The following is a 19,947-nucleotide window of genomic DNA, read 5'->3' as shown; positions in this document are numbered from 1 at the left end:
CACCTCTCATTCTTTAAACTCCAATGGGGATAGGCCCAACCTTTTCAACCTTTGTTCATAAAGATAAGCCTTTTATCCCAGAGATGAGTTGAGTGAGCCTTCTCTGAACTGCTAATGCAATTATATTATTTTTCAAATAAGGAGACCAAAACTGTACCAGTGCTCCAGATGTAGTCTAACCAAGTCTCTGTACAGCTGCAATATAACCTCCCTACTTTTATATTCCATTCCCCTTGCACTAAATGTCAATGTTCCATCTGCCTTCCTAACCACTTGCTGTACCTGAATACTTGCTGAAGTTTTGTGATTCACGTGCCAGGACATCTAGATTCCTCTGTACCACCGAGTTCTTCAATCTCTCTCCATTTAAATAGTACACAATTTTTCAATTCTTCCTGCCAGAATGGACAAGTTCACATTTTCCACATTAAACACCACCTGCCAAATGTTTGCCCACTTGCCTAACCTATCTTAATCCCCTTGTAGACTATTTACCTCCTATTGGCTGCTTGCTTTCCTACCTATCTTGATATCATTGGCGAATTTAGCTACCATTCATTTGGCCCCCTCCTCCAAGTCATTAATATAGATTGTAAATAGTTGCGGCCCCTACACTGATCCCAGTGGTGTTTGACTAGATATAGTTAGTCAATGACCCATTTATCCCTTGCTGCTTCCTGTTAGCCAATCAATCCCATATCCATGCTAATATGTTATCCCCTATACCATGTGCTCTTATTTTGAGTAGCAAGCTTTGATGTGGCACCTTATCAGATACATTCTAGAAATCCAAGTAGACCACATCTACAGGCTCCCCTTTATCCATGTTGTTTGTTACTTCCTCAAAGATCTCTAATAAATTAGTTAAACACAATTTCCCTTTCACAAAACCATGTTGACTCTGCTTGATCCCATTATGATTTTCTAAATGTCCTGCCATAACCTCTTTAGTAATGGATTCTAGCAATTTCCCAATGACAGATGCTAGCCTAATTGGCTTGTAGTTACCTAATTTCTGCCTCCTTTCTTGAATAAAGGTGTTACATTTGCTATTTTTCAATCCACTGGGACCCTTTCAGAATCTAAGGAATTTTGGAAGCTATAACCAATATCTCTACTATCTCTGAAGCTTCTTTTAAGACCCTAGGATCCAGGCTATCCAGTCCTGGGGACTTGTTAGCCTTTAGATCTAATAGTTTTCCGAGAACTTTTGCCCTGGTGATGGTGATAGTTTTAAGCCCCTCCCCCTTTTCATCTCTTGATTTTCAAGTATCTTTGAGAAGTTTTCTATACGGTGAAGATAGACAAAATATCTGCTCAAAGCTTCCACCATTTCCTTGATTCCAATATTAATTCCAAGGCACACTCTCTAGAGGACCAGCACTCACTTTAGTCACTCATCTTTTTTAAATTCTTGTAGAAACTTTTGCAGTCTGTTTTATATTTTTAGCCAGCTTTCCCTCATACTCTGCTTTCTTCCTCTTTTTGAGTCTTTCTTTGCTAGTCCTTAAAAGCTGTCCAATCTCCTGGCCTACCACTAATCTTTGCAGAATTTAGTGTTTCTTTCATTTTGATACTCTGCCTAACTTCCTTATTTAGCCATGGATGATGCATCCTTCTCAAAGAGCTTTTCTTTCTCACCAGGATAAATCTTTGCTGAGAGTTGTTAAATGTCTCCTTAAGAGTCTTCCACTGCATCTATACTGTCCTACCAATTTAGTTTCCCAGTTCACTTTAGCCAACTCTGCCTTCACACCCTTTAAATTACCCTTATTTATGTTTAAAGCACTGGTCTTTGGCCCACACTGACCTACATGTCACACCTTCAAACTATTGTGAAATTCTATCATTTTATGATTGCTGTCACCTAAAAGCTCCTTTACTATGAGCTTATTGATTAATGCTGTCTCATTGCTCATTAGCAGGTCTAGAATATCCTCCTCACTGGTTGACTCTAGAACGTACTGCTCTAAGAAATTGTCCCAAATACATACATTTTCCAGGCTGCCTTTGCCAATCCGATTTGTCAATCTTAATTGGCCAAGATTAAAGTCACCGGTGATTATTGCAGTACTTTTCTTACATGCCCCATTTATTTCTTCCTGTATACTCTGTTCTACAGTGTGACAACTGTTAGGCGCCCTACAAACCACTCCCACAAGTAACTTCTTACCTTTCCTAGTTTTTAATTCCATCCAAACTGATTCTACATCTTGCTCTTTCGACCTGTTATCTCTCACTACTGTACCGATAACATCCTTAATTAATAGAACTACCCCACCACCTTTACCTAGATCCTGCCATTTTGAAATGTCAAATGCCTTTCAATATTCAGGTCCCAGCCTTGGTCACCTTTCAACCATATCTCTAATGGCCATCAGATCATACATATTTATTTCCTTCTGTGCTAACTGTTCATTCATCTTGTTACGAATACTGCACACAGTGAGATACAGAGCCTTTACTCTGTTGTTTTACTATTTTTGCAATCTTTGGCCTCATCTGCTCGTGTATCCTTAAGTTTGTATGCTCTTTGCTTTTCTGCCCCACTCTGGTTATCATTAATCAAATTGCTACCCTGCTCTATTACCTTGTTGTTTCCCTTTAATTTACCATATCTCCCCTCACATAATCCCTTTCTCCCACTATTTAGTTTAAATCCCTCTCTACCGCCCTAGTTGTATGATTCGCCAGAACATTGGCCCTAGCACAGTTGAGGTGAAGACCGTCCCAAAGGTACAGCTTCCCCTTTCCACAGTACTGCCAGTACCTCAAGTCAAAAGCCATTTCTCCCACACCAGTTTTTTGAGCAATACATTTAAATGTCTAATCTTATTTACCCTACTTGAATTCACTTATGGCTCTGGTGAAGTGTGGCTCAATAATCCAGAGATTATTACCTTTGTGATTTTGCTGTTTAATTTAGCCCCTAGCTGCTCATAATCCCTAAGCAGAACCTCTCTCCTAGTTCTGTCTATCTCATTGGTACCCACATGGACCACAACAACCGGATCCTCCCCCCTCCCACTGCAAATTCCTTTCCAGTTTTGAGCAGATATCTGGAACCCTGGCACTGGGGAGGCAGTGCAGCTTTCTAGCCTCAAGCTCTTGGCTACAGAGGATTGCATTGAACCCCTTGACCATATTGTCCCCTACTGCCACCACATTCCTACTTCCCCCTACTTTAATGGCTTCCTGTGCCATGGTCAGTTCACTCATCTACCCCAAAATATACCCAAATATCTAAAGTCTGTATACTTGAGCAATTTTTTTCCTATTTGTTTAGTAAAGGTTCTAACAACTCAGTTTAAATCATAATTATAAGATCATTGGGTATTTTAAGCACATTTTTTACATTCATGATCAATTCATGACCATAACGAGAAGAAAACAGTCACAAGGGGTCACAAACTAGGCTTTGATTTATGACCAAAATTATTAGCTTTGTTTGATTATTCTTCCTGGATTATTAATGGATTTTCAAATGAGCTATGGTAATGCAATCTGTTAACTATACACATACCAGAGGTTGTGTGAAGATTTGAAAATAAACATATGCAATCAATGTATGCACTGATTTTTGATTTGTCATTTCTTTATAGTCGTATAATTTCTGTGCAAATGAAATATTCACTAAAAAGATGTTTGTTTTATCTTTTTCCCTTTTGCCTGCTTTATAATTTGCAAGTATCTAACAAAACTATGATTTGGGGTAACAAGGAATTTTAATACTGATCCTGTTCAAGTCTCCCTAGAGATAGCAGGTGGCTGTAGACAAGTTACTAAAATGTACCTGCTCCCAAGCTGAATTTGAATATAAAGACCCAGTTCAGATCAAGTCATCTGCTATGTTTTGTTGTTAGTAATGATTTTAATAGGAACAGCCTGTTCATATTTTGGGAATTTTCATTAGGTTTTATGCAGCTGCCATGCAGACAAACCTGTTATCATAATGGTGTGAAGCATAGATCTTAATTTATATGCAGTTTGGTACTCAGATTTCAGTTGCAGTGTAATGGATCTAAGTTGGCTGCTGCTATAATGGATAATTTATTTTAGTTGTTGTGATGCAATATCTGCTGTTACAGCATGGCTTTTCACAATCACATGCATTGTCCCATTTTTAATACTCCCCTTGTTTTAACAAGTAATTTCAATTAGTTTTTCTAAAAAAATGGTGCTTTAATTCTTGTTTTGAAATATAGTAATAAAAGGAACAGGCTTGCTTAATGGAGAGGAAATTGGGACAGAATGCCATCTATTTTCAGACCTTTCTGGATAGTAATAATTGCTGCCATTTAACATAAGAATTATTGCAAAGCTGTATGGTAGTAAAATTGAGTGGCCCGTGGCAAACTGTGACCTAGCAGATTGCAGACTTCGCTCTCAGGCACTGTAAATTGTAGAACAAACTTTTGAGTATTCCTTGGTTTTTTTAAATTGTAAACTCTTTATATAAAAAAAATTAAAGGGGCCAGAAAAACATCAGAAAACATTAATTTTAAATACATGCGGTGTTTCATAAACCCTGCTACCTAAATTTGTATTATGTTGATGCAAAATGAGCTAGGGATGGGAGAAGAGAAATCCCATTTTCCTCTGATTAACCCATGGCTTACTGATCATTTAGCACATTAAATATGTATAAGTAAAGGTTGACATAAAGCAATTAAAAATGTGAATCACGGCTGTTAGTTGTCTATGTACTAGCTGTACTGTAAATTCAGTCAACTTTATGAACTCCATTTGCAAGACAAGTCAGACCAAAAATCGGTAGTGATAAATTAAATGTCCTGCTGCCTTCTAATTATTTAGACCCCCACTTTAGGATTTGCTTGAGGTCCAGGTCCTGTTTAGCTCATTTAAGCATTTTAATGAGAAAAACATTTAGCCTTTGGGCAACAGTCTGATTTGTCAGGAAATTCCATGGGATATGATGTATGGATAAGTAAAATTTGTGCTAATATAATCCAGATGGTAATGGTGCCATTAAACAATAAAGTAGATGATGTGTTTTTCTATATCCAGATGTTGACTGTACCAGCACCAGTACTATTAAGAGTGCATATGCACAACTGTGTCTTGTTTTATCAAATGACTACTGAATTTTGCACAATCCAGCAGGATAGCATGTCTACAATATATTAATTGTTCTAGAAATGCTTATTGCCAGTTTTTTCCAGATTCTTTTGTAAAAGTTGCTGAATTCCATCAAATAGTTGAAATAAATTTGTGATAACCTAATTCACTTCCAAAGATTATGGAACAAAATAAATTTGGAAATCTCTTCGTAAGGGACTTTAACTATCAATCAACTTCTTGAATCAGAATCTCGATCTTGATCAAAAAAAGGAAAGTCTACATTTAAGTGATTTTAATTTCAGAAGTTATTTACTTTTTCTTCCAATTAATTTAGTCAGTTTTTAAATAGATCAGTACTTACAGATGTAGTTTATGCTACAAGTAACTCCATAAATGACATTAACAGCATTTGACCACAAAAAGTTCTGATCTGGGCATAGAATGTGCTAAAATCTATTAAATACTTTTATTGATTCAGAGGAAATGTGAACTCCCTTGCTCCAAAAAGTTCCAGTTTTTCTGGTGTTCGTTAAATCACTTTTTTAGACAGACTGAAGTTCAGAAGTACAAGTGTAACCCTGTGTTAAGATAATATCTGTATTGCTGTAGTATTTGAAATGTTTTGTGATTTTTTTTTCAACAACAAAGTTTAATTCATTTAGGCAGTAATTTATTGTGAGCAGAGGACCAATTTTTAAAAAGTTCATTGAATTGTGATTAATAATTACATTACACCTGGCTAGCAGTATGTTTATTAGGATTCAGTTAGTAGATCTTCTTTAATTTTATTTTTATGATTCTTACAAATTCCTGACTAACTTCACCATAAGGTGCAAATTCTGATCATGATATCTTACTATAAGTATGATAGCAGGGTAAAACTGGATCATTAAAAATTTATGTAATTTGTCATGCTATGAAAATAAACTGCATTTACTAACTTTGTTTTATTTAATGATGATATGTAGAAATTGCACTGTCGGCTGATAAATGTTCATAATGAACTTGTGCATTTTCTTTGACAGCTGGTCACCTTGCTTCAGATGTGGATTGTTCCTTTATATTTCACCGTAAAACTTTATTGGTGGCGCTTTCTCTCCACATGGGGGATGTTCTCTGTTATTACCAGCTATGTCATCTTCAGAGCTACCCGTAAACCCCTTTCTGGAAGAACACCACGGTATGTAATCAAAAAGTGAAAATTGGGCCTCTTTTGTCACTGTTCATTTGTTCTGCCTTACTAATTATAGGTTGTGTGACTAAAATAGTTAGCAATTATATTTAACGCTGATGAGTGGTTTTGAGTGATAGGCAGATACAGTTTTATTGCGCATATAGAGCATTTCTCAATTCCCCATGAAATAATCTGACATCTGTACTGAGTATTCATAAGTTGTTTATTAACACACATAGCTTCCATGAAGAATCTTTAATTTCATGTATATATATATATATATATATATTTTTAAAATCCTTCTTTACAACAGCTTAAAAAGTAATACAATAAATACAATCTCTAGTGTTTGCAAGGTACCATGCATCAAATGAACATTTAAGTATGTTAGAATCTAATGTGCAACTCCTGGTTAATCTATTTTTTAATGTAAACATATGCACCCACATTTTCAGAGTTGTATTCTCTACCTTATTTTTATAACTTCATGAGAGTATTCACAATTTATACTTAAAACATATAAGGAACAGTCCCAATCTCTAACCATTGACAGTTTGAACAAAGTTGCATCATTTTGTTGTGGCTAATTTCTGTAAATGAGAACCTGGTGGTTCATTCCTTCAGTCACTTGGTTAATGTATGTGTGCATCACAAGATCTTCTAACATGCATTCACTGAAAGCCTGCCACTAACATTTGATTTACAGCACAAAAAAAATCAGCTGTGTTTGTATATATTCTGAGATACTGTTCACTGAGTTAGAGGTTGTGTAGTTTGTTAGCAATAGGGATTTTTATGTTGTGTAGGCATGAACATCTAGGTCACTGATTCACAGTGACTAAATAAATCATTCTATTTTTTCCTCCAGCCCTACAACCCTCCAAGAACTTTGTGTTCCTTCAACCTTAGCTTCTTGTGCACCCCCACTTCATTTGACCTGACAGCCTTCTAGAAAAAGGAACAAAAGAAATAGGAACAAGAGTAGACTCTACAGCTTCTTCTCAGCTATTCGCTAACATTATGGCTGATCTTAAACTCATTAAAAGCTATCCTGAAACAATGCCAAATAGCTGGCCATAAGTGGGAACAAGTTGCTCAAGTTAAAGTATAGAGAATAACCATCCGTCAAGGTCTTGATCAAAAAAAAAGTCGATATAAGTAATTTTAATTTCAGAAGTTGCTTACTTTTTCTTCCAGTTTTTAAATAGATTAGCTCCTACAGATGGCGTTGTTATGCTAGAATTAGCTCCATAAACAGCATCAACAACATTTGATCCACATATAGTTCTGATCTGGGTGTAGAATGTGCTACAAATCTATTAAATGCTTTTATTGATTCAGAGGAAATTCATTGCCCCAAAATGTTCCAGCTTTCCTGATGCTCATAAAATCACTTTTTTATACAGACTGAAGTTCAGAAGTAAAAGTATAACCTACGTCAAAATAATATCTATTGCTATAGTATTGAAATGCTAGGTGAGTTGCTCATTCAGAGAGCCGGTGCAGACACGATGGGCCAAATGGCCACTACCTGTACCGTAACAATTCTGACATTGAGAGTCTGAATAACAAAGTTTGCTTAATTTAGGCAGTAACTCATTTATGAAGTAAGGACCAATTTTTTTGTCCTACTATGAGGCCTGCTGTACTGTTACTGGAAGTAAATGCCAGGTGCGGAAGATATTGAAGAAGACAGCCAGAATATAATTTTTTTTGGAATTAGTTTCTCAATGACTGATGAGAAGATACACCAGGTTGAGAGTCTTGATTTTTTTTTTCAAGCAACTTCCTGAACTGGTATTTACTTTCAATATTAACAAAGAAGTCACTTTCCATTAGTCAATGCAGCATAAAAGATCATCTTTGGAATTGGTTCATCAGACATTTGCACCACATGGCGTAACCATTCTATATGTATCTTACGAAGGTTGACTTGCCATCAGATCTTCATTAGTCATCTCATTTATATACACTCATATAGAAGCTGATCCACAGGAGATTATGCCCTCTGCTGCGAAAATAAAATGCAGCACACGCAAGAAAAAAATTGGCGTACAACTTTTTCTTTTCACCAACATTATTACTTTCATGCTGGCTAGTATGCACAGTACATTTTTTTTCTCAATGCATTATTTCAAGCAGCACTTTGTGCTATCTGTTTTTCTGCTTCAACTCTCATTGTTACTCATGTTAAAGCTCTTAAAACTTTCTTCATTATGCCCAAATTCCTCCAGTATTAAATCAACACTAGAATGTGGAGAGTTGCCATTTAATATCACATCTGCGGACGAGTAGAGCAACAGTTGATAGGAATACGTTTCACTGCTTCTCCAGTGCTACATAATTCTTTTTCTCAACTGTAATTATGGCTTATGTTGCTGAATTAAGATCACTACCTCCCGGTATTTCACAACAGGGGTTCATTTGAACTAGGATAAAAGCAAAATACTGCGGATGCTGGAACTCTGAAACATAAACCGAAAATGCTGGAAAAACTCAACAGGTTTAACAGCATCTGTGGAGAGAAAAACAGAGTTAACGTTTCAAGTCCTTGTGACTCTTCATCAGAGCTAAAGAGAAGTAAAAATGTGATGAAATTTATACTGTTTAACAGGGGTGGAACAGGTGAAGCTGCATAGAAGGCCAGCGATGGGTGGGAACAAAAGGGAGATTGGCAAAGATGTCATGAACAAAAGGAGAAAGTGGGTGTTAATGGTAGTGGTAAGGGCTAAAGGAGGTGCTGATAGTGACATTAAGATAAGAAAGCAGAATATGATGATAGCAGGACAAGGGTAAGCACTCTGGAAAGAACAACATGAACAAGTGACGTATGGCCCTGGTGGGGGTGGGGTGGGGGCAGGAGACAGCTGGTGAGGAAAAAGGATTGAAAATATGATAAAAGATGGGGATAAAACAATGAAGAAAAATGAAAGTAAATAAAAATAAGTGGATAAAAAATTAAAATAAATAAATAAAAATGAATATTGTAAAAAGGGGTGAGATTGGGGGAGAGAGAGTTCATGGTCTGAAGTTGTTGAACTCAATGTTAAGTCCGGAAGGCTGTAAGGTGCCTAATCGGAAGATGAGGTGCTGTTCCTCCAGTTTGCGTTGGGCTTCCCTGGAACATTGCAGCAGGCCAAGGACAGACACTATCACGCTCTTTACCACCTGCCATCAGGTGTACTGGAAGGATTTACAGGCTGATAATGAAATTTTTATGCACATTATGCACGCGCTTTCCAGGGCCATCAAATCCTGAAGTAGGACTTTCCGGTGCAGAGGCAGGGATGCTACCCACTGCACCACAAGAGCTCCCTAAGACACCAATATCTTTATGAAAACCAATGTGACCGTGGCTAGAACTTCACGGGACCCAGTGGTTCCAGAGTGACCTTGCACCGGCCAGTTAGTCAACAGCCACCAGGTGTGGTGGCCAACTACTCTGGCCGGTTGGGGGGGGTGGGGTGGTGCTTCGAGATGGCAGCCACAAGCCTTGATGCAAACAATCTTTGCCTTAGCTATTCTCCCTGCAGCCATGTTGCAAAGGCCGAAGCCTGCCAGAATCCAGGAGCTATTGACCCCTCCAGGATCCAGGAATCATTAACCCCACGCCACCTTCCATCAAAGCATCCAAAAGACTTCGACCACCACCTTCCACCCCAGCGTACAGGACCCTTCAACCCACCCTAGTATCCAGGAGCCTTCAACCCCTTCCCCCAGCATCCATAAGCCTTTGACCCTTCCAGGAGCCTCTGACCCCACACCTTCCCCACATAACATCCAAGGGTCTCTGACTCCACAGCCCCCCCAGCACCCTCACGAGAAAGCCACAGTAGAAAAGTCTCTGAAGAAGAGTCAGACGGACGCGAAACGTTAACTCTGTTTTTCTCTCCACAGATGCTGTCAGACCTGCTGAGTTTTTTCAGCATTTTCTGTTTTTGTTTCAGTTGAACTAACCTTTTAAACTTGTTTGTCTTTGTCCTTCCAGAACATTAACCCTACTGTCCTCCCATTTGAGCATCTAATTGTTTCTCAGATGAGGCCAGTGACCTGTTTTCAAATACCCTTCAGGCAACCTATTCAAATATAAGCCATTTTGCTATCCTTTGGTGTATCAGAAAATATTGTTCTGTTTTCTCGCTATTTTCTGTTAACTATCTTGTATAGCACTGTCTAACCTCTTAGACCATCTTTGATTTTAAATAGGTAAATGAGGAAAGAAATGTGTGAAAACAAGCTTTAGCAGACACATTAATCCAAAAAGGGAAGTAGGTAGTACTGAAGGTGAACAGGGCAAAAGAGGAGAAGAAAAATTTAGTTGCAGGGAAGAGCAGTACCTCTTCAAGGTGGCCTTCCTGAAAGAGAAGTGACCATGAATTAAACACTAAACAAAAGCAAAATACTGTGGATGCTGGAAAGCTGGAATAAAACAGAGTATGCTGGAACCACTTGGTGGGTATGGTAGCATCACAGGAGAGTTAATGGCCTAGATCTTTCGGCCTCCGGATTGTTGGAGCCAGGACGTACGACCCAAGATGTGCATCAGGACCCCCTGAAGGGCTGACCTCAATGGGAAATGCCTGGGAAGTTTGAACTTCTAATGGGCAATTCCCTTGCTCCTTGGGACCCTCCAAAAAAGTCTCTGACTTATTTAGAGTTGGTGACTTCAGACAGTTTGACATACTTAACTGGATAATTACTCACGAAATGCTAAACAGAAAAATCCTAATCTAACTCCTGGGTAACTACACAACTAACCCCTAAACAACCACATTGACCCCCAACTCCCCTCTCGACTCAGGACTACCAACCTGACCTCCCGACCATACTAAACCCTGATCACCCGACTGCCACCCCCGCTGCCAAGACCTGACTAGCCCCCACGGCCCGACTACCCCTTGACCAGATTACCCCCGGCCTACCTAACCACCATACCCCCCGACCACCCTTCCTGCCCCACCACCCTGCCTACCCTACCCACTTAGCTCACCCAACCGCCCTACCCCCTCACCCTACCGTCTACCACCCATTCGTGAATATTCACACTGGACATTTAAACATTACCATAAAGCAGCTAATGCAGGAAAAGGTGGGCACATTCTATCTCTCTTCCCTCCCCCTGCCCCTGAGGCTACAGTGCTTCGACAGTTCTTGGCTGGAAGCTATGCTCTGCATTTCTAAAGAGGCCAGGCTTGGAAGACCCAGCCAGAAATGTAGAGCAACAGGAAGGGCAAAAGTAAGAGCAGAGTGATAATCCAATGATGGTTGCTGCTCCACAGAAGATTTGGTCCAATATTTCGGGCAAATGATCATTCATCAGAATTGGAGGATGTTGGAGATCAACAACTTTTGAGGAAATGAAAAACCAGAGAGGGTGTTGGGGGGGAGCAAGAGAGAGCAGAGGGGAGAAATTTATCATAGAATGAGGGCAGAGGTGATTAAATGAAAGTGATTATGGTACAGGGCAAATTGAGGTGATAATGACATAAGTGTAGAAACAAAAGATGTGTCCAAAGATATAAATGCTTACAGCAAGAAAACAGAGGAGCTAAAAAGCATGGAAAGTCTAGCAAAGTGAATGGTTCCATGGCTGCAAAATGTAGCAGAAGAATGGGCCCTTGCCCTTCAAGAGAAAAGAGCACACTAAGAAGACTCCCACCCCAGTTCTCCTCTCTCTCTCCCCCCCCCCCCAATTATACTCCACTCTAAACAAATAAATACATTTTCATATATCTTTTATACTTCTGATTAGTGTGTAGCTTAATTTTCTGCTTGGAAACCTGACTCTAGATTCACTGCACAGCAAGCATTAATATAGAACCTTTAACATATAAAAGTGCTGTAGGGAATTTCACTTGTGTAATAAAATAAAAAAATTGAAACTGGGCCAAAGAGGCATGTATAATGCTCCAGTGAACTGCCATAATATGTTATTATTTAATTTAAAAGTGTTAGATAACTGCAAGGTGTAAAATATTTGACTTGTAATCCCTATCAGTATTTTATTTTGGTTCCGTGTCTGGGAATAGATTCCAAATTTTAAAATTTGAGCATCTACTACTTCAATCATAGTTCAGTTGCAATACTCTTGCCTCTAAGTCAGGTGCTCAAGCCCCACTTTGAGCATGTAATCAAAGCTGACACTTTTAATGCATTACCGATGGAGTGCTACACTGTCGGCAGGTACCATCTTTCATGTTCAGCCAAGGCACTGTCTGGGCTTTCATGTAAACCTAATAGATTTCATGGTACTATTTGCACAAGAGCAGATAAGTTCTCTAAAGGTCCAGGCTAATATTTATCCCTCAACAAGTATCACTAGAGTGTCTAATAATTATCTCATTGCTGTTTGTGGGATCTTACTGTGCTTAAATTGTTCACATTTTTCATATTACAGAATCAAAGAATTTTCACAGCACAGAAAGAGGCCATGCGACCCTTCGCATGTGCACCAGAACTCCAAATGAGCATTATGACCTCATGTCATTGCCCCACCTTTTCCCTGTACCCCTGCATGTTGTTTCTGTTCAAATAATCTAATGCCCTCTTGAATGCCTCGATTGAACCTGTCTCCACCACACTTTCAGGCGTGTGCACTCCAGACCCGAATCACTCATTTTGTGTAAAGGTTTTTTCTCACATCACATTTGCTTCTTTTGCGTATCACTTCAAATCTGTGCCCTCTTGTTCTTGTTCCTTTTACGAGCAGGAATAGCTTCTCCCTATCTACTTTGTCCAGCCCCCTTATGATCTTGAGCATCTCTATCAAATCTCCTCTTAGCCTTCTCCTTTCTAAGGAGAACAGTCCCAACCTCTCTAATCTATTTTCATAACTGAAGTTTCTCATCCCTGAACCATTCTTATAAATCTCTTCTGCACTCTCTCTAATGTGTTCAGATCCTTCCTATAATGTGGCACCCAGAACTGTACACAATACTCCAGCTGAGGTCTAATGAGTGTCTCTTTATAAATTCAGCATAACCTGCTTGCTTTTGTACTCTATAACCCTATTAATAAAACCCAGGATACTTTATGCTTTATTAACTGTTCTCTCCACCTGTCTTGCCACCTTCAATGATCTATGCACATATACACCTGGGTCTTTCTGCTTCTGCATCCTGTTCAAAATTTTGCCCCTTATTTTATATTGTCTGTCCATGTTCTTCCTACCAAAATGCATCACTTCGCACTTCTTTGCATTGAACTTCATCTGCCACCTATCTGCCCACTCCACCAAATTGTCTGTCATTTTGAAGTTCTATACTGTCCTCCTCGCAGTTTACAACATTCCCAAGTTTCGTATCATCCTCAAACTTTGAAATTGTCCCCTGCACACCAAGATCTCGATTATTAATATGTATCAGGAAAAGTAAGGACCCCAATACTGACCCCTGGGGAACTCCGCTACCTTCTTCCAGCCCGAAAAATATGCATTAACCATTACTCACTGCTTCCTGTTTTTCAGCCAATTTTGTATCCACGTTGCTACTGTCCCTTGTATTCCATGATCAATAACTTTTCTCACAAATCTGTTTGGTACCATATCAAATGCCTTTTGAAAATCCATGTGCACCATAACAACAGCATCACCCTCATTGACCTTTTCTGTTACCTCCTCAAAAAACTCCAAGTTATTCTCACTTTAGAAATCCATGCTTGCTCTTCCTTACCAACCCACATTTTTCCATATGACTATTAGTTCTAACCCAAATAGTTGTTTCTAGAATCTTGTCCACCACTGAAGTTAAACTGACTGGTCTGTAATTACTGGGTTTATCCTTACAACCTTTTTTGACAAGGGTCTAATGTTTGCAATTCTCCAGTCCTCTGCCACCTCCCCTGAGTCTAGGGAAGACTGAAAAATTATGGCCAGTGCCCCTGCAATTTCTACACTCACTCCCTTCAATATCCTTGGATGCATCTTGTCCGGTCCTGGTGCCTTGTCATATTTAAGTACCAACAGTCTATTCAACACTTCTTCCTTATCAATTTTGAACCCTTCTAGTGACAGTGTTACCTCGCCTGTCACCATAGCCTGGGTAGCACCTACCTCCTTGGTAAAACTGGATGAAAAGTATTCATTTAAACCTTCAGCCATGGCCCCTTGCCCATGTGTAAATTCCCTTTTAGGTCCCTAATCGGCCCTACTCCTCCTCCTACCCCCATTTTACCATGCCTATAGAAGACTTTAGAATTCCACTTTATGTTGGCTGCCAGTCTTTTCTCATAATCCCCCTTCGCTTCTCTAATATGCTTTTTCACCTTCCCTCTGAACCTTTTATATTCCTCTTGGTTCTCATTTGTATTTTCTACCTGACACCTGTCATAGGCACACTTTTTTTTCTTCTTAATTTCCATCTCCTTTTCCATCCAGGGAGCTCTGGATTTGTTTGCCCTACCTTCCCCTTTCGATGAAATGTACCTTGATTGTGCCTGAACCAATTCATTTTTGAAGGTAGCCCATTGTTCAGCTACAGTTTTTCCTGCCAATCCTTTGTTCCAGCCAATCATGCCCAGCTCTGTTCTTGCCCCATCGAAGTCGGCTCTTGTCTGATTAATTATTCTTACTCTGGATTGCCTATCATCTTTCTATCACAGAATCACACAGTGCAGAAGAGGCTCTTCGGCCCATCAAGTCTGCACTAACATGTGAGAAACACCTGACCTACCTACCTAAACCCATTTACCAACACTTGGCCCATAGCTTTGAATGTTATGCTGTGCCAAGTGCTCATCCAGGTACTTTTTAAAGGATGTGAGGCAACCCGCCTCCACCACCCTGCCAGGCAGTGCATTCCAGACCGTCGCCACCCACTGGGTAAAATAGTTTTTCCTCACATCCCCCCCCTAAACCTCGTGCCCTTCACCTTGAACTTATGTCCCCTTGTGACTGACCCTTCAACTAAGGGGAACAGCTGCTCCCTATCCACCCTGTCCATGCCCTTCATAATCTTGTACACTGCAATCAGGTCACCCCTCAGTCTTCTCTGCTTCAACGAAAACAACCCAAGTCTATCCAACCTCTCTTCATAACTTAAATGTTTCATCGCAGGCAACATCCTGGTGAATCTCCTCTGCACTCCCTCCAATGCAATCACATCCTTCCTATAATGTGGCATTCAGAACTGCACACAGTACTCTAGCTGTGGCCTCACCAAGGTTCTATACAACTCCAACATGACCTCCCTACTTTCGTAATCTGTGCCTCGACTGATAAAGGCAAGTGTCCCATTTGCCTTTTTCACCACCCCACTAACATGCCCCTTCACCTTCAGAGATCTATGGACACACACGCCAAGGTCCCTTTGTTCCTCAGAATTTCCTGGTGTCATGCCGTTCATTGAATACTTCCTTGTCAAATTACTCCTTCCAAGGTGTATCACCTCACACTTTTCAGGGTTAAATTCCACCTGCCACTTATCTGCCCATTTGACCATCCCATCTACCTCTTCCTGTAAAAAGCCTCTTTTTCCCTTCTCATCGTAACCTGAATATCTCTGGTCATCCATCGTTCTCTGGGCTTGTTACTCCTTCCTATCACCCTAGAGGGAACGCATTGAGCCTGTACCCTCCCCATTTCCTTTTTGAATGCCCCCCCCCCCCCCCCCCCCCCCCCCCCCCCCCCCCCCCCCCCCACCACCCCCCACTGCTCCTCTGTAGGTTTCCCCACAAGTAACTGTACCCAGTCTACCTTGGCCAGATTCTGCCTTATTTTACTAAAATCCACTCTTCCCCAATCCAAAACATTTTTTCGCAACTTGTCTATTTCTTTGTCCATAACAAACTTAAACTGTACCATGTTGTGGTCGCTATCACTAAAATGTTCCCCCACTACCACCTCAGCCATCTGTCCGGCTTCATTCCCCAAAATTAGGTCCAGCACTGCACCGTCCCTTGTTGGACCCTCTACATATTGACCTAAAAAGTTCTCCTGTACACATTTCAAGAAATCCACTCCATTCAAGCCCTTAACACTATGTCTATCCCAATTAATGTTGGGAAAGTTGAAATCACCTAATATAATTACCCTAGTGTTATTGCTTTTACACACCTTCGCAAATTATGCACATATTTGCTCCTCAATTTCCTGCTGACTATCTGGGGGTCTATAATAAACACCTAACAATGTGGCTGCCGCTTTTTTATTCCTAAGCTCTACCCACAAAGCTTCATTCGATGTCCCCTCCAAGATATCTCTCCTTACTGCAGTAACTGACTCCTTAATAATGCAGTGCCTCCTCCTATTTTACCCCCTCCCCTGTCTTGCCTGAAGATTCTATATCCCGGAATGTTGAGCTGCCAATCCTGCCCCTCCCTCAACCAAATCTCAGTGATGGCTACTATATCACAATTCCACTGTCAATCCTCACCCTTAACTCATCCCTTTTACCTGTAATACTCCTGGCATTAAAGTAGAGGCCATCCAGCCTTGCCTTACTCCGTTGAAACTTAATGCAGCTGTACTCCCTCTGACTTGATTGTTTTACTTTTATCATCATCCTAAAACATACAGTACAACGATCACCGTCTCCTAAATGTTCCCTCACTGACACTTGATCTACTTGGCCCACCTCATTTCCAAGAACCAGGTCCAACTGCGTATCTTTTCTTGTTGGATTGAACAATCATGTCGAAGTAATTCTTGAAACACTCTGGCATGTCTTGAATTTGTGAAGGGTGCTATATAAATGCAAGTTTCTTCATTCTTTCTTTAACAGAGTGACAATGTTAGTAATATAGTTTCCTTTAAGAATAATATAGAACTGTCTTCAGAGAAAATTGAGAGCAGATGATGCTTATTGAACCCTGTATTTAGGAGCTGGGTTTCTCCACAGTAGTGGTTTGACTTCTGGACAGGCAGAGCATCCAGAAGCAATGAGTGGAAACTGGATTTGTATTGGACCATGGTCAGACAATAAAAACGGTTGTGGGTCTCAGAATGCCTTCTGCAGTCTAACTTGGTTAATGGTTCATCACCTGTTGAACACACCTCTGTTTACATGGGTTGTGTTACTCTTGTATCAAGTCATGATGTCTGTTCCATTGGCAGCAAATAGCTATTATACATCCATCAACTTTGCTTTAGATTACAAAGGTTCATAGTAATTGGCTGAAAGTTTGACGACCTCAATGTGCATTTAATCATCACTTGTTGCATACTGTTGTTTTTAACTCATGCACTGGATAAAATGTACATTCGCTCCAGTTCTGTGACCAAACTTTGTAATTGCTTCATTGTTGTGGTCATATTGTGAAAATTCTAATTTCTTATTCATTCATGAGATGTGAGCATCGCTGGTTAGGTCACATTTATTGCTCATCCCTAATTACCCTTGAGAAGGTGGTGGTGAGCTGCCTTCTTAAACCACTACAGTCCGTCATGTAGGTACACCCACAGTGCTGTTAGGGAGGGAGTTCCAGGATTTTGACCCAGTGATGATGAAGGAACGGCAATATATTTCATGTCATGATGGTGTATGGCTTGTTGGGGAACTTCCAGATGGTGGTCTTCCCATGTGTTTGCTGCACTAGTACTTCTGAATGATAACAGTCGTGGGCTTGGAAGGTGCTGTTCAAGGAGCCTTGATGGGGGAGTGGATGTTTGCGGATGGGGTGCCAATCAAATGGACTGCTTTGTCCTCCAAAGTGTTAAGCACCTTTAATGTTGTTGGAGCTGTGCTAATCCAAGCAAGTGGAGGGTATTTATCACATAACTTGTTCCCTGTAAATGGTGGACAGGATTTGGGGAACCAGGAGGTGAGTTACTTGCCACAGGATTCCTAGCCACTGACCTACTCTTGTAGCCACAGTCTGTATATGGCTAGTCCAGTTTCCAGTCATTTGTAACCTCCAGGGTGTTGACAGTGGGTGATTCAGCGGTTGTAATGCCATTGAATGTCATAGGGTGATGGTTAGACTCTCTCTTCTTGGAGATGGTCATTGCCTGGCACTTGTGTGGCGTGAATGTTACTTGCCATTTGTCAGTCCAAGCCTGGATATTGCCCATGTCTTACTGCATTTGGATATGGACTGATTCTGTATCCGAGGAGTTGTGAATGGTGCTGAACATTGTGCAATCATCAGCAAACGTCCCCACTTCTGACCTTATGATGGAAGGAAGGTCATTGATGAAGCAGCTGAAGATGGTTGGGCTGAGGGCACTACCCGGAGGAACTCCTGCAATGATGTCCTGGGGCTGAGATGATTGACTTTCAACAATCATCTTCCTTTGTGATAGGTATGACTCAACCAATAGAGAGTTTTCCCCCTGATTCTCATTAACTCCAGTGTTGCTAGGGCTCCTTGATGCCATACTCGGTCAAATGCTGCCTTGATGCCAAGCTCACTTTCATTGCATCTCTGGAGATCAGCTCTTTTGTTCATATTTTAACCAAGGCTGACATGAGGTCAGGAGCTGAGTGATCCTGGCAGAATCCAAACTGAGCATCAGTGATCAGGTTATTGCCAAGCAAGTGCCGCTTGTTAGCCCTGTTGATGACCCTTTTCATCACTTGATTGAGAGTACATTAATCGGGTGGTAATTGGCTGGGTTGGATTTGTCCTGCTTTTTGTGTACAGGACATACCTGGGCAATTTTCCACATTGCTGGGTAGATGCCAGTGTTGTAGCTGCACTGGAACAGCTTGGCAAGTGCGTGACAAGTTTTGTAGCACAAATCTTCAGTACTATTGCTGGAATACTTTCAGGGTCCATAGCCTTTGCCGTATTCAGTGCCTTCAGCCTTTTCTTGATATCACGTGGAGTGAATCGAATTGGCTGAAGACTTGCATCTGTGATGCTGGGACCTCTGGAGGACACTGAGATGGATCATCTACTCAACACTTTTGGCTGAAGATTGTTGCAAATCTTTTTGCTTATCATTTGCACTGATGTGCTGAGCTCCTCCATCATTGAGGATGGGGTTATTTATGGAGCCACCTCCTTCAGTGAGTTGTTTAATTGTCCACCACCATTCACGACCCAATGTGGCAGGACTGCAGAGCTTAGATCTGATCTATTGCTTGATCTATTGGGATCGCTTACCTCTATCACTTGCTGCTTATGCTGTTTGGCACGCAAGTAGCTTCACCAAGTTGATACCTCATTTTTAGGTATGCCTGGTGCTGCTCCTGGCATGCCCTCCTGCACTCTTCATTGAACCAGGGTTGGTCCCCTGACTTGGTGGTAATGGTAGAGTGGGGGATATGCCAGGACATGAGGTTACAAATTGTGCTGCTGATGCCCAGTCTTGAGTTGCTGGATCTGTTCGAGTCTATCCCATTTAGCACAATGGAGGGTATCCTCAATGTGGAGACAGGTCTTTGTCTCCACAAGGACTGTGCAGTGTTCACTCATACTGATACTTTCATGGACACTTGCACCTGTGACAGGTAGATTGGTGAGGATCAGGCCAAGTGTGTTTTCCCTCTTGTTGGTTCCCTCATCACCTGTCGCAGACCCAGTCTAGCAGCTATGTCCTTTAGGACTCGGCCAGCTCAGCGTGTAGTAGTGCTACCGAGCCTTGGTGATGGACATTGAAATCCCTCACCCATTCTGCACCCTTGCTATCCTCAGTGCTTCCTCCAAGTGGTGTTCAACATGGAGGAGTACTGAGGGGATGCAGTATGTGGTAATCAGCAGGAGGTTTCCTTGCACATGTTTGAATTGACCTCATGCTGTAAGACTTAATG

The 19,947-nt window shown here is 40.8% G+C and overlaps 1 protein-coding gene across 5 annotated transcripts in view; it reads left to right on the top strand.

Moving 5' to 3' along the window:
* The window catches only part of rnf175 (ring finger protein 175), a 51,365-nt gene that overhangs the window by 7,898 nt on the left and 23,520 nt on the right, over positions 1–19,947 (top strand). For all 5 annotated transcript variants that reach the window (XR_005943975.1, XM_041195096.1, XM_041195086.1 and 2 more), the window contains exon 4: positions 6,108–6,262. Coding sequence is in view for 4 of the 5 variants with exons in the window: in XM_041195096.1 (XP_041051030.1) it covers positions 6,108–6,262 (155 nt within the window). In the remaining variant the exon portion in view is untranslated. The remainder of the gene's footprint in view (positions 1–6,107; positions 6,263–19,947) is intronic.

This window comes from Carcharodon carcharias, chromosome 1 (assembly GCF_017639515.1).
Source record: "Carcharodon carcharias isolate sCarCar2 chromosome 1, sCarCar2.pri, whole genome shotgun sequence".
NCBI lineage: Eukaryota > Metazoa > Chordata > Chondrichthyes > Lamniformes > Lamnidae > Carcharodon > Carcharodon carcharias.
Note: the sequence above shows the minus strand (reverse complement) of the source record. Positions and strands in the feature narration are given on the sequence as shown.